Source organism: Papilio polytes, unplaced genomic scaffold (assembly GCF_000836215.1).
Source record: "Papilio polytes unplaced genomic scaffold, Ppol_1.0 DF822289.1, whole genome shotgun sequence".
NCBI lineage: Eukaryota > Metazoa > Arthropoda > Insecta > Lepidoptera > Papilionidae > Papilio > Papilio polytes.
The window spans coordinates 1,851,744-1,868,561 of NW_013526915.1; the positions used below are offsets into that span (position 1 = coordinate 1,851,744).

At 33.4% G+C, this 16,818-nt stretch overlaps 1 protein-coding gene across 1 annotated transcript in view; it reads left to right on the plus strand.

The window, feature by feature from the left end:
* Positions 1-16,818, plus strand: part of LOC106106182 — a 63,292-nt gene that overhangs the window by 22,365 nt on the left and 24,109 nt on the right. Inside the window, exons 3-6 of the mRNA XM_013286729.1 lie at positions 6,998-7,183; positions 8,699-8,824; positions 12,052-12,275; positions 15,457-15,612. Of these exons, the coding sequence (XP_013142183.1) occupies positions 6,998-7,183; positions 8,699-8,824; positions 12,052-12,275; positions 15,457-15,612 (692 nt within the window). The remainder of the gene's footprint in view (positions 1-6,997; positions 7,184-8,698; positions 8,825-12,051; positions 12,276-15,456; positions 15,613-16,818) is intronic.

The following is a 16,818-nucleotide window of genomic DNA, read 5'->3' on the forward strand; positions in this document are numbered from 1 at the left end:
GCTAAATACTAAATCGATTAGTTCTTAGCGTGACAGTTTGCTGCAAGTTCCTAAGCGGGTAGTGAATTTAATTTTTTAACCCGTCATATGTAGGGTATGATTAGAGTAGAATACCACTATAATGTCGCATATTCATATGCTTTATCAAACAACAGCAGTGCAGATAATTTATCTTGCAACTCCATCCGTATTGCAAACTGAGTCGCGACTCAAGTCGAGACTTCGTATTGTTTAGATAAATTGAACGATTTATCTCAAGTCATGTAATTTTGCGCTAAGGTGGGTTAGGTTAGACGGTATTTGCCACCGTTAATTTATTGTTCTCAATATACTAAACATTTACAATGATTTTTTCCTTTCAAATTAAGTTGTTTCGATCCCACCTGTAATATAATTGTGTTTAAAAGATCGTACGCGCTAGCTTAGTAAATTTAAATTTGTACTGGAAAGTACTAAATGGAATCATTAATTTGGGATATCCTAAGTCTGAAATATTCACAGGTAATATGAAATTTTCACTTCATATCTCAATTCAAATTAAATTTAATTCAATTAGATAATTTATAGCTGCCAAATCATTTTTATAATACATACATATAAGTTTGTCCAAATACGAGCACAGTTGGTCACAAACATGCAGTCAATCTCTGCATCAAGAATATTATCGTAAAACTCTGTTTGATCAAGTTTAGTTCAAAGTTTTAGAAATTTTCTATTTGTCTGGACTTTGTTGACTTGCACTGGTGAAACGTTATTTGGGTTTATTTTTAAAATCCGCAGTGTATATATAGGTGTAGTTTACTTATCTATTTTATTATTTTCTATCGTGATACTACACTAGTGATGACCTTCCCTAATCAGATTTCCTGATAAAACCTACATTGTACCTATGTCGTAACCGGGTTGCCTAATCCTAACCTGGCAATGCTAGCAAGGAAACAAGGTTATGGTACAATTATGACATTTGCAATTTTGGCAATACAAACAATAAAATAAAGTTTTTATAATTTTACGCAGATGTACACGGGAACAGCTAGTATTTTTATAATTAGTAACATTATGCTAGGCTATGATACTAAGAACGTAATAGAAATAAACTTTAATTTAATATCAGTATTTATTTGTATGCCTTCATAACTTTCGCTACGAAGCGACAGCTAGTTACGGAGAATTTTGTTCAGCGAAGTTTATTGTAGAGGAATTTGCAGAGATTGCCCAGAACTCCCAACACGTAAACAAGCAAAGTTCGTATTCAAAGGCTTTCAATATACCTGTACTAGGAAAGTCCCTGCATGAAAAGAGAAAAGTTTATTTTTCACGATCCTCTCTAAAGAGCACTTTTATATTCAGAATTTCCTAATCTTTTACTAGAATTATTTGAATATTTTACCATTAGATATTGTTTTTATACAAGAGAAGTAGGCAACGAGCGACAAAAACGCCGAGGTGACTCTTCCTAAAAACAGTCGCACATCTGTGACTAAACTATTGCACTGTTGTGCGATTGTCGATTGTTTTACAGCCCATTCAAGTGTTTAGTTGCACTAAAAATCGTGTAGTGTACACCTCCATATAAGCTCATAAATCAAATCAAATCAAAGCGATCAAAGCGAAGCGGAATCAAAGCGCGACTAAACAGTTTTGAGATTGGTTGGATTCAGGTGTGCGCTCTATGGACATCCGCAATACCAGAGGAACTATACATTATAAACGAGTAAATAACGAGTTATCTCAGAATGAAAGATGCACAAATTTTAATTAACATATACAAAGAAAAGTAGTTAGAATAACTAATAATGCTATGCAAACTTCGTTAGCCGAGAGTTCAAATGAACCTAATATAATTATGCAAGTAGTGACTTGAAAATGCTCAAATTGATGCTATTCATTCTCTGCGGTCGCTTAATGAAGCAGCTGGAGCCGCTAATTTACTAAACTCGAGTGCTACTTGCATATTAAACAAGAGAATTCTAAGTTCCTTAAAAACTTATAAGATTTTCAAGTTATATGGTGGGAAAGTTTAGAACAAAAAAGATAGAGCCAAATGAAATTATTTGACTTCTTATCAATATTATAAATGCGAAAGTTAAGATGTATTTTTGTTAGAGTTTTCAACCAAAATACTGAACATATTTCGACATAATTTAGCATAGATGTAGAGAATAGTCTGTAAGAACATATAGACTTCTTAATTTTAATTCCACGCAGACGAAGTCGAGGGCGAGGGTTAGTCCATACTAATATTATAAAAATGTTTGATTTGCATTTTTGCATTTTTGTATATATTGAAATAACTTAAAAACTACTGAGCAGATTTCCAAAATTCTTACACCATTAAGAAGGTACGTTATCAGTAAATAACATAGGCTATATATTTTATTATTTTTTTTATTACATCATTTATAAAACTATTTATTGCTACAATACGATTCACATCGCAAACTCCACAAATAGTCTGCAGTTCGCATAAAGGATCATGAATTTCCGCTTGATTCACTTGCATTCCTTCAAGCTTCGGTGACTTTAACAAACATACTTTGCTCAAGGAAATGGATTTACGTAAAGTTCAAACAATCGTAAACTATATCCTATAGCTTTGTTATTTTACTATCTACTGTTTCTTATTTAGAAGGAGAACATCTTATAAGTAAATTTACATTTTGAGTATTTTATTCTTTTATATTACACTTGCCTTAGCTTGCGACATTATTCGCGCGGAAATAAAATTAAATTAAATCGGTTTACAGGCCCTTGAGTTTAGTTGACAAAAAAAATGTTTTAAATGTAGTCAATAGATGGCGCTATTTTTAATTGTAAATATATAGTTATATAATAGGAATTTCACGTAAAATATAATAAAAAACGAATAACGCCTTAGCAAATGGGGTTTTAAATTGTAAAAGCCTTTCAATAGTTGAGATCTACGCTTTTATACAATTAGTATTTATTTTATTACAATTAGTGGTTTATTTATTTTGTTACAATTCTTTATGGTCGATTACGAAATGAACTAATTGGTTGAGCAATAATTGATAATAATTAATAAGTAAACATATTTTCATTAATTTTAAAATAAAGCACAATTATATAAAATAGCAACACATTTTATAAGGAACTTTCTTGTAAAATTATAATTTTTAAGTTACAAAATGTTGTGGATGAATATTTAATAACGTACTGGCAGCCAAGAAAGCAATAGAAAAAAATGTCTTAAAACAACGAGGATTTAGGCGCGAATGAGAGTACAAGTGCAAGATGTGACGTAAACAATATAACAACTTTTTTATTCTAACAAATGCCATTTTAACAATTTTGTAAATAGTGTGTGTGTGTGTGTTTATCAGCAAATAAAGAAGATATTATTAATGGTACGAGCTTACATTTATACACTTATTATTATGCTGTGTTGATTTTCGTTGTAATTAAAAATTAGTCAATATTTAATCAGACAGTTTGACATGAAAGTAATTGACAATGGCAACCGCAGGGGAAATCTTAATATTTACCACTTTCAATGACCATGGTCACGATTTGGACAAAATACAAATAAAAGCAAGGGTTTTATTTGCATAGGATACTGTTTTAATTTCCTGGATCTTTACAAGTATGACTAAGGGCCTGTCCCACCAAATTGTAAATTGTCTGATAACATTCCAACGCATAAAATATGTACTGGTAATGTCGGATTTTGCTACATTATCTTACCGTCACGTTTAAGCTATTTGAGCCTTTATCAGCCAGTGGTGGGACAGGCCCTAAAACTTGCAAAGTAAAGCAGTACATCTTTAAATAATCACTTACTTTACTTTGATTTCCATAGCTTTATTACGTTCGTTAACTTAGGGGCTAAATGTTTTGGATTAAAACCCTAATGTGGGAAAGAGACCATAAGTTGCTGCAAACATCAAGGAAGCATAGTTGCCTTGCTTTGTCATAACGTCATGTCATTTTAGCATTTGCAATTAATCATTTGACAAATGTAAACAGTAAAATAATGTTTTTATATTTCCATGCGGATGAAACCGCTTGGGAACAGGTAGTTTACTTATACACTTACTTCTTCTTTAGAACGATTTTTAAAATAATTATTTATTTTCATATTGACAGTTACACTCACTGTAATAATTTTGGTTTTTAATTACTTTAAACTAGCCTTTGCACGCGACTTCGTGCGCGGGAAATTAAAATAAATTTAATAAGTACCTTACATATGTTTTCATCCAGACTATGTTCTACATATTTGCTAATTTTCATTGAGATTGGTTTATTAGTTTAGGTTTGCATTTATAATATTAGTAATATTAAAATATCATAAGCATACAATATTTTCAAATTCCAATAGAAAATTTCATTTGTCATATAGCGCAGACTAACGAAGCGCGGTCGTAAGAGGTGATACCTCTGAGAGATGAAACCGACAAATTACATCTTGAAAGGAAAATAATATTAGAAGCGCCGTATGCTCGTATATATTCCCCTATGTTATGGAATTTTATTCCACACTCAGATGCTGTTATTGTCTCATCTTACGAAGACAATAACGAAATATTGTCTCTGGTTTATGCAGAGGAGTTCATAGATATTCTTTGCATACTTTTTTTGACATCTTCATTTTACTTAGCTGTGTTAAAATTTTTGATGCAAACTTTTATACAAATACTAGCTTTCGTCCGCGACTCCGTCTGCGTGGAATTAAAAGTAACAAATGTGAATAGCCTATGTGTTCTTTCAGATTATCCTCTACATCTGTACCAAATTTCATCAAAATCAGTTCTGCCGTTTAGGCTACAAACTCTAACAAACATCCATCCATCTAAACTTTCGCATTTATAATATTAGTATGGTTACCACAAACAATGTAAATCTTACTTAGTAAATAAGTGCTGAATCATTAATTTTTATAAATGATAAAATTGCAAATAATATAAGTACAATAGATTCACAGGGAAAAGAGCGACAATAAAAGTTAAGCCTTCATCCAACTAAGAAATGAATTGCTTGTAGACTTCAAACTACTTGGCTGCATCAAGTGGGTAGAAAGAAAAATACACGTTAAGAACCGCAGCGGGGTTTCCAATAAAAAGCGCTTAAAACTCCGCTCATGGGTCATGAATCTTCGCCGTCTATAGAAATGTGAGCGTATTCTTTTGTAAGAGTAGTCTTGACGTTTAAACAAGTGGAAGACTTTTATCTGATGGTTTTGATTGGTTGTTTTATTTTTAAATTGTCTGACTTATCTAGTAGAAAGTAATAAAAAGTCAAGTTTGTTTAGAGACGAAGATAAAAGTTAGGAAAGGATTAGTTCAAAGTTTAAGGGCCTCTTCCACCACATTGTAAATTGTCTGATAACAATCCGAGGTGTAAAACATGGGATGCGAATATCGGATTTTGTTCCCTTATCTGACAGTGACATCATTTTTAAGCTATCTAACCCTCTATCAGCCAGTGGTGGGATAGGCACTAATTCTCCTTTAGCTATGATTATTTTACTGCAATATTTACAAGAATTTAAAATACGTATAGTATGACTAAATTATAAAGCGGTTTCAAAAAGATGTTGATGAAGCTTGGTCGCTTAGGTGTGCCATTGTTCATACTTCTGTTTGTAAGTCTAAATTCAAATGAGTTCTTTGAAAGTTCTCGAAAACTCAAGCAGCTGTTCGTATGTAAAGAAATTCGGAGTGAAATTCTCATTCAATGCTCATAATGGTTGTAAGTACATGCTTTGTGCAACTGTAACGAGTCGTTTCTCTATACTTCCTTATACTATATAGATAAATTTATTTTACCATAGATTTTTAATTACTCTGTATAATCAGTCATGTGAGAAAATATTTAAGAATCAATAAATCACAAGACATATTTATAATGGTAATCATAACATAGACGAGTTAACAAACAAGAATGGACTAAAAAGATAATGACATTTATGTAAAAAAAAGTAAAAATTACAAGGAGTAACAAATAACAAAAACTTAACGAAATGCAAATGGAACTGTAATACGAAATCCAAAAGGACTATCACATATCGTTACTTCCGAGCTTAAGTAAACTCTCAACTGTAACTAACGTCACTATGTGGGAATACGCTCAGGTTTACGTTACAGCGTGTTTGAATGACACTTTCCGTAATAGGTTTCGTGACTAACGTCGGGCCCGTACGAGAAAGTTCGGCTCTCGTTTACCTCACGTTGCAATGGGGCGAGGTTTTTCACAAAACATTAATGTTAATGGAGTGAACTGCCATGGTGATTTATATTGGTCTTTTATGCAAGTTTCTTATGATGTAAGAAAATGATAAAAGTCAGAGTAACATGTAAATAAAAAGAGTTTTAATACGTAACTTTTGAAAAGTGATATAACGGCGCGAAGTAATTATTAATTTTTGAACGATTAAAGTTACTATCAAATATTAATTCATAATTGGTATAGTAATTTGAGTATTTGAGTCGACAACCCTAAATATAGTTGTCATTCGACGGTCGCTGGTCGACGTGCGCTTTGTTTGTGCGCACGTATAAAGTCAATTGATGAATCTCTGTAAATTTTTGTAATCCGCTCGTCACTTCGACATATAAGATAGAAAGAACAAAGCAATACTAGCGTTAAATATTAGTATCAACAGTTTATTAATACTAAACTGCTGTACTGTATTTGAAATTTAAAATAAGAAAATTCACATTTTTTTCAGTCACGTATTTCGATATTTTCGGAATATAATAACTCTTACCTTTTAATAGTGTCTGGTTCATTTAAGTGCTTAGTTGGCGAAAGGATTGTGAATTTTCTCCGACATCTTTTCCATTTGGAGGTTCTCCAAATGCTTTTATTGTCGATATCGAAGACCCTCGAGGCTTTAGTTAGATTTAAATGGACCGCACTAGTACTATTTAAATAATATTTACTCCAGAATTTGTTCATAAATGGTACGTTTTCGATATCTATTAGAGTTGATATGCTCTGCGATTTTTGGTACTAATAGGTTTGTTTGTTACAGGATATGGCATCATCTCTTTGAAGATCCCATCGTCTCCGGCCACTCATTGCACACTTCACACGACTGTTGGTTGTGTGGGCAACGACGAGTGTACAGCAAAGAGTCACAGCGTCATCAGACTTCTGGGACCAGTCAGAGATGTCATTGTACGACCAGCTCGACATCATTATAGACCTGGAGAAACTAGTAAGTCCATTACTATTTAATATACAACAACTGTATTAACTTAACTTCGAAGAAGTTTTTTTTTACAAAAAGGTAAACGAGCAAGCGGCCACCTAAATCCATCAAAATGGCAAATCTCCCGCTGCCAATAGACAACCGCAATGGCAAATGCGTTGCCTACCCTAAATCGACGGAGGAGGAGACGCACATAAAGAGGATATTTTCCTTTCCTATGCGTCTCCACCGTCAAATCCACTTTTCCATCCAATCCTTACCTTACTATAAAAAAGATGGGACGGGGAGGGAATAAAATTGGGCTTCCGGAAGTAAAATAAAAACAAGTTATTGGTTATTCTTATAGTAAGAAAATGAAGACATTATTCATAGCACTTTACTGTTACAAGTTAGCGTTGAATATTATTAGAACATTGCATTTGATTTTGAACAAGGATGAGTTCGACCGCACTCAAAAACACATCAGTGCATGTAAAACATAATCGAAGTGAAGTTTGCGAGCCGGCGGTCGGGATTGCGAGCTTGTTCGACTATTGCCAACTTTCCGTTTATTGTTCAAGTTGGAACGTAAACCGGGTGTTAGTCGGTGTAATTAATTACTAAGCAACGGCCCATACATTTCCCTACCAACTGCCTTTGTGACCGTTTGCGTACAAATTGACTTTCAAACATCAAGATGGTATTTAGGGATTAAAGAGAACTTAATTTATTGCCTTGACTTAAACTTGTGTCGTTGAAGAGTTTCTTGGAAAAATTAAGTATTGTTTTAAAGATGCTGCTGTGAATTTTGTAAACAATGATTAGGGCTTGTCCTACCAAATTGTAAAATGTCTGATAACAATTAAACGTGTAAAATATGTGATGGAAATGTCGGATTTTGTTCCCTTATCTGTGACAGTGACGTCATTTTTAAGCTATCTGAGTCTCTATCAGACAGTGGTGGGACAGGCCCTTAATATTTTAATTTGTAAGGTACAAAAATGTACTGAATCGATCGATGGTCGTGTCGTAAACACGCTATTAAAAAAAATGTTTTCTAAACCCCGAACTGAATATCCATTGTTAAATTTTCCTTCTCTTGCTATTAATTTTTGCTTGACTTCGCTGTTGTTTTACGAGTTTATTTTGTATCTCCACGATACTTAAATTTATGCTCCGCGCAAAACATTGCTTAATTGAATCAAACTCATTTGTTTAAAGATATCGTAGAATGTACTTTACCTTAAAGACATAAGGTTTATTTCACATTGGCGTTTGGCGTTTTCATAATTTTCGTATAAATCTGGATGTTTATGTAAATAATGCGAGATTATTCAAAAGCGATATTGTTCAAAGGTTCATTTGGAATCATTATTTTGAAGGTTAATGAATAATTTCGTTTCGTAACAAACACCATTGTGTCTAATAAACCAATATATTGGCACAAAAAATAATACTTAAGATAAATACTGCATTGTTTAGGATAAAAACAATTGAATTTGATCATAAAATTGGAATTAAATTGAAATTCTATTTTTACAGTTACATTCTGGATACTGGCGTTGGACCACGATTTACGATTGGTTCGCGGTGAAATAGCATATGTGTCCTTGAGTGACCCCGCGGGAACAAAGGTCGCTATTTGGGATCAGCTGTCAATGGATGAAGGTAAACAACATAAATGTCTCATTCTAAATATACTCGTTCTTAGGAGAATATATTTAGTTTAACATACGTTTCGGAGGGTATTGTCATATTTCAATAGTTATAACGCTTTAACATTGCATACACTCAGTTCTGTCAGTTTTAACTGAATACTTCAACTGTTAACTAACAGTTCAATTGAACATTCAAGTTCCTGCCTTCAAAATGAACAGTTCAAATACTTAGTTAAAACTGTAACTTAGAACTAAATTTATACACACGTCACATCACCAGCTCACTATACGTCCCCACCGAGGGGTTCGGAGCCTACCCTAATATGGGGTGACTAGGCCATAGTCAACCACGCTGGCCAAGTGCGGGTTGGTTGACTTCACACATATCTTTGAATTTCTTCGCCGATATGTGCAGGTTGCATCACGATGTTTTCCTTCACCGTAAGAACGTCGGGTAAATTATGTACGTATGGAAATTCGAAAAATCGAAAATCACATTGGTACATGGCGGGATTCGAACCCAAGACCTGCTGATTACAAGTCAAGTGTTCAAACCACTGAGCCACCGACGCTCTAAAAATTTATACACCGGGCAAAAATTAGGAAAGAATTGCTTTTAAATAATTATTAGTTATCTGTGGTATACGAAATAAAAGAAGGGCGTTAGTATCGATATGTATAATCCGACTAAAGTCGATGCATACAATTACGTCGTATAACCCGAACATAATTGCAAGTACATCACAGTATTGTCCAGTTATGTGAGAAAAAATGTTTAGTTAGAAACATTTAGGAATACGAAACTTCAACGTAATAATGATAATGTTATTTTTATTTTTTGCGTTAAATTATGTATATCCTTCATTTGTTTTTTTATAAACTTTGTTCACTCAAACATCTGTATTTTCCTTACTTATCGAATTTTCGTAACATAATCCCGAATGGGGTCTTGTAAACAATATCTATGGTAGGTAATGTTTTTTCTCGCTAAAAGCGTTTTCTTGTCACTGAAACAATGGATCAAGGCTGTACCGGTATCTGACAGATTCAATTTCCGATTACAAATAGTGACTATGCCTTTGTTTGGATTGCGTATTATACTCTCTTTTATGTTTATTCACGGGTTAGGTGATTTCTATTATAGATTAGAGTGGCTCGAAAAAGTGTCATGTACAAATATTTACGTCAAATATTTACTAATGTAATTGTATTTTCTAGTGACGAATTGACTAAACACTGTGATTTACGGTCGAATGCTGAATGTTAAACGCCGCCTATGATCTGACAGATGACAAAATTTCAATGGAATTTGAAATTAAAGCGTAGTCAAATGCCCGGGTCACACTTGCCCAGTACAGTTGCGTTGGCCAGTCATAAATTATATGGAATCACTGGTTTCATTTAGTGTTCGCACTATGCATCATATCATTCAAGACAGAGACAGTGCATTATCATTCAAGACGCTGTTTAAATTTCATATCATTTAGCTTGTAGTTTTTAGAGTAGTTACCTATTAATGAAATTGTAGCATATGCCAAGAAAAACATATCTACTTATTAGAATTATAATATCTCTAAAACCACAGTTCCAAATAACTAAGTAACGAAGTGACTAACTTTAAGCAGCAAAACTCAATAAAATTGAAAGTTCATTAAGTAACGACCACGACGCAATAAACTGGGGCAGTTTAGTGAAACTATTCCAAGTAAATTGTTTCATGTCACGGACTAAGATGGCTTGTAATTTAGCACTGTGTCGAAGTATTGGGTTTGCTAGACGAATTATGGGGTCGTTGGTTAAGTAAGATACCCTTCTTACTATATATCTATACCTCCATACTATTATAATAAAGCGTAAACACACACTTCTTTGTTGCCTAAGATGTCAGCAATTACAGCATATTTTTGAATAACTCTTTTTTTAATAAAAAGCAGTATACTTACGTCACGCTTTAGGCTATATGTTTTCACGCCGTTAAACTTAGGGGTAAATATTTTGGATAAAAACCCTAATGTGGGAAAGAGACCATAAGTTGTTGCCAACATCAAGGAAGCAAGGTTGCCATGGTTTGACGTTATTTCATTTTTACACTTGCTATTGATATTTTGACAAATGTGAACAATAAAATTAAATTTTTATAATTTTATGCGGAGGAAGTCACATGGGAACAGCTAGTTTATTGATAAAGGACTACTATGTCAATATAGACTGAGGATTAGTGTTTAGGTTAACATTGGCTCATTAACTCAATTGTTTTGTTAATAATAATAAGCGACGAAAGATACAAGTACATGTGGGTTTTAATCTTAATTGTCCAGGTGTTATCTATCTACGGTCACTCTTAATCTTATTTCTTACTAATATAAATGCGAAAGTTTAGGATGGTTCGATGTTAAGAGTTTGTAGCCTAAAATGCTGAACGGATGTTGATGAAATATAGGTACTTACTTTTTTTTTGTTTCTTTATTTCACGCGGACGGAGTCCCGGGGTGTAAGCTAGTAGAGAAATAAAACGTAGCTTTTTAAAAAAAGAAAACAGAATGCGTTCTAAAATCCCATATATTGTGGAAAAATGTTGCGTAACCGTATCATGGATTGGAGCCTTCTATAAAAGCCTTCTCGTGTCATATCCAGTGAAAACCCGTGTCAAATTGTGATAGATTGGATTTGCCTTTATATGGGCGGGTGACTTATTACTGATGGATGTATTCCCGTTCGTTTTACAAGCTTTGAGTGATTTTAGAATATAACCACGTTAAATCTGTATTTTAACAATTTATGAACCATTACCGGCGTAAGTGACATTTAGGCCAATGGGCTTTTGCCTTGAAGTCGGTATCTAGGCTTCGAATGCTTTTGGAACAAGTGTTAAAAGTAATTAGGTTAAGAGAAGTTCTTACGCTTGCTTGCCGCGAGCTCAGCGAAATGTTTTACTTAAGTTTCTACTGAGCTGTGCAGATACGTTTAATTTATTTATAATCAACATATCAGAAACTTTTTTTTATTAATGACTGGCTTTTGTCCGCGACTCCTTCCGCGTGAAATTTAATAATAAACAATAAAAAACATAGCCTATGTTACTTACAGATAAATTACCTTTGTAACGGTGAAAGAATTTTTGAAATTGGCCCAGTACTTTTTGAGCACATTCATTACAATCAAAAAAAAAATTTCCTCTTTATATATTAGTATACTCGAAATATTACCTTCTAGACTGATATAGAATTTCCTCAACAGGTGTAAGAAAATTAAGTTCCATCATTGCGCCGGGAGCTCGTTCGGGTATATGGAGGGTAGAGGCGAAGTGTGGTGGAGCATCAGCTCGGGTTGATATCACCGTAGGGTCAGGGGCAGGCGGCGCTAGTGCAGCCGCGCCGGCAGCTGAACAACACTATGTGGAATTGAGGTTCGCTGATAGCATGCGACGTCGGTACAAGCCTGGATTGCCTTTCGTTGGAAGGGTAAGTGTACTTCTTACTTTTAACTGACTTCCCAAGAAGGTTCTCAATTCGTCTTTTATTTTATTTAATGCAATTGAAGTCTTCTATTTGACTGACAATGGGTTTGCGTTTTTATCCCATATTGCCAATAGTTTTCTTTCCCTTAAGCGGTCAACGGCACTATTTTTTTTTTTTTAATTCATTTAATTTTACTATCGAGGAATTTTTTGTTAAAGTAAAATAAACAAATAAATTGTAGGGAGTCCTTTAGTATATTATCTTTGTATCATCTCCGTTAAAGAAAATGAAATGTTAAAAATTATTAAATCAATTTCAAATAGTTTATTTATTCCGTGGAAACTAAAATATAAAAAGATAAAACAAAATATCATTAGTCGAGCAATTAAATTTAAAAATGTTACATTTTCACTCCGACAAATTTCAAAGCTACAATTTTAAATCTTTGCAATTAGTAAAGTAATACGTTTGTACGTTGCTCTACGGGTGCCTGGAATAAGTTTTTCTTTTTTTAATAGTCTTGTATTTTTTTTTAAACACAGATTATCAACGTGTATGAAAGTTAACAAATGATGGTTCGTTAGCTCATACTTCGTTTGCAAAACTTTCGAGGATGCCTCTTTACCCTGACTTAACAATAAATACTTCTCTGTTAGTTTATCATGGATATGACACAGATTAAATCTAAATGTAATTCAACCGATTTGTTATTTATTAAAAATGCTAAGTATTACAAAGTATAAAATCGCTCATATAAAAACAAATTTACATATCTGAGAAATATGCTTAACTTAAGTCGGGAAAAGAGATTAATTAATTTTATGTTTTTTTTTTCGTTTAATACAATATGTAAATCAAATTCCTAATATTGTAATAAATAACATAGTACTTACATTCCCGTATTAAACACAAATATCAATGCCAATCGGCGTTCAGAAACTGCTAATATATCACGTCATATCCAGATGACGTAACAAGCGGGAAGTATTTTGTATGCGGTGGGTATATCCTTATTTTTCTTTCCCATGTCTTGGCAGTGTTACAATATAATAAATTACGGACGCAGCCTAACGAGGAGCTTTTATATCGACGTGATTCTTTCTTTGCTCTATCCGCTCTGTGTTTTGAATTACTGTTACTATTAGTTTTGTATCTTTGTAGGTTTGATGTTTAGCTACAAGAGAAGAATTTTTGAATTACAACGTCTTTTCCTCTTGTATATTTGAATTTTGATTAGTAATCTTCGGAACGGCTGGACCGATTTTGATGTGACTTTAACGGGAATATATCTTACGCATGCGGGAATATTTTAGACAACCTTTTTTATAATTCCTCGATGTCAAAATCGTTGGCTAGGTTCACCAACTATGGGCGCCACAGCCATGTAATGCCTTAATAAAATGTAGTCTTCATTACCTCTTATGTTTTCTTCCAATTTGCACAGAATACCTTACCAATATGGCCGTCGTATCGTCGAGCTAATGCAACACCCTTATTCTGACATCCGACTACTATCCGATTATTAACATAACAAACACAACTACGACATTTTAAAACCATGTCATAAATATTTTAAATAATGTTTTGGATCACAATTACAAAGCTTGTATCGCTATTTCAAATTATGACAAATGGTTCTGATTTATAGCACAGACTAACAACCTTCAAGAATACAGAATACGTCAAAGTAGTCAGAAAGCTAACACTACGGATATTTTACAAAGGGTGCATTATATTTTAAAAGACTGTTTGCGCTTGTTTATGCAACTAACGAAAGGAAACTTTTACGCATATTGCAATTTTCCTCTTTACATTCCAAAAACGTTGCTTAATGTTTACATGATGAAAAGTACTAAAAGGGAAATATACAAAAGTCAGTGACTGTGACGTTAAAGAGCCCCAAAAGTAAACGAGAAATCATGAACAACAAAATGAGAAAAATAAGCCATCGAATCCCAACGGATAAAAAGCTTATTCGTAATTAACATATAAATGTAGGTTACATATTGTTAGGGTCGTGACACACAAAGCGCGGAAATGGGGGCGAACATATTTAATTTTCACTGCCTCGAATTGGGTCCATTGCCGACAGATTTTGGACATAAGCCAAATCATGAATGAGTTTTATGGCTTAATCAACCTTTAGTGGACTTTATATTTCTACACTCTATGTTGAGAATTAGAATTCATAATATTTTTTATACCATTATTGCACGATCGGTTGTGATTGTTTTTGTAAATTCGTAGAGGCTTTTCTCTTGTGTAGAGAGGACTCATCTCCAATTTTTTTTGTTTAACATTCGCTTCAGTAATAAGCCGTTGGGATATAATTTGATTTCGTATTTATTTTTGTATATCAATTTTAAAAAAGTTTTAACTTTATGAACAGAGGAGGTACATAAGTATCCATAAAAAGTAAATTAAACTAATTTTGGTCCTTTTCCCTTTCCACCCTTTTCTTAAGAGGAAAGGATGGGAAGGAAAAGTGGATTTGACGGTAGAGGACGCATAGGAAGGGGAAATATTCTCTTTATTTGCATCTCCTCCTCCGTCAATTAAAGGTAGGCAACGCATCTGCAATTGCGGATGTTTATGGGCAGCGGTCGCATTCCATTTCGGCGGATTCAGGTGGCTGCTTGCTCGTTTGCCACCTTATATTATAAAAAAAAACTAGGATAAACAAAAAAAACCAATAGGTAGATTTTCCATTAATTTCTGAGTACGATATTTACATGAACTTTTTATATAACCGCTGTAGGCAAAGGCTACGAACACTTTATTATACATGGCTTAAAGGCTCTCGCGGGCATCATATCCGATATTAATTGCACTTTAATCATAAAAGGATTTACTCTCTGAATTTTATTTCATAAATATTAAATACACAGTTAATTCGATTCCTTTTAGAAATAAAAAACTTAAGTTTGGATACAAACCCAACAAAAGAAATACCTTGTTTATCTTATATTTATTCCTGTTTCACTGTTTTGGATCTAAGCCAGACCACCTTGGATAAACTTAATAGCTTAATTAAGTCTTAACACAATACGATAGCATATTCGTTTAGAACAAACCGAAATCTAGAGATTCAGAAATTAGGAATTAAGAGCATGTAATAAAAATATTATTAGTTAAATGTGAACAGACTACTATCGTGGAATTAATTTTATTTCATCTTTTTTAGGTTGAAGCAATGAGTACGGAGAAACGAGTGCGTGTTCGAGTTAAATTGTATGACGATAAAACGGACATCTACAGTCAAGATATCGACATGTCGACTGGAGAGGGAGGATTCATAGTTCCTACAGTAATGGCTGATGCACCCTATGTCAATTTACAGGTAAATTTCTCAACATTCAAAGCTACTTTTACCTATTAACTATACCTTATTTGAAAAAAATTTGAACAAATATCTACGACGATATGTTAAAAAGATCAGTACATTATTTGCTATACGAAAATGGTATCCTAGCAACAACGCGATTGCATATATTATTTCTCCAACTAAACTCTTTTGTTTTCGTTAGTAAAAAAGATATTTGAACGAACAATAAACACTCACTGATCTCATTTTAATCCAAAGTAACCAGCGTAGAGTTACGTATAATATCGGTCGTTCACGCCTCAAAGCTAATTTACGTTAATCGCGTCATTAATTGGATCCCAAGAAACTTGTGAAACTTCAATACGTCCTGCGTCCCCGCGCCTTCCCCCGGGACAGAAAATGTGGTTCCAGCGGCGAATACAAATGTGCAAATTTTAACATCCGCACACTTGCCAAAACATTTTAACGTTAATCCGCACGCGGCCCTCGATGTTTGAAGTGTTAAATCCCAACTACAAACTCGAATTATGTATGAAATAGTTATTTTGATGAGTTAAATTTTTAATTCTTATTTTCGTTTGTATTAAATAGTAGAATTTTTTTATTCGTTGAATAGTGATTTTAAACAGTTTGTCAATGTTATTTTAATAGATAAAAATAAAGGCTTTTTATTCATAGGAATAAATTAAAAAAGTTAAAACATTTATAGATGAGTTAAAAGACTACCTAGTCTCATTTACAAGGATTTTTTTTTACATTACTGTACTAGCTGTTCCCGTGCGGCTTCATCCGCATGTAATTATAAAAAAAAGTATTGTCAAATTGTCAATAGCAAATGTCAAAATGACATGACATGACAAACCTTGACAATCTTGCTTCCTTGATGTTGGCAGTAACTTATGGTCTCTTTCCCACATTAGGGTTTTTATCCAAAATATTTACCCCTTAGTTTAATGGCGTGAAAATACATAGCCTAAAGCCTGACGTAAGTGTAGGTATGTTTATTAAAAAAAGAATCATTCCAAAAAATGCTGCAATTGCTTCCATCTTAGGCAACAAAATAGTGTGTTTACACTTTATTATAACTAATAGTATAGATTTATCTGTTTTGTAAAAAGTTGAGTGTCTATACAAAGTTGAACCCTTAACAATTTTTATTCCCATTTTCGTAATGTCACTTGGGAGAAGCAATTACAGTGTAGAGGGCGCTACCATCATCAG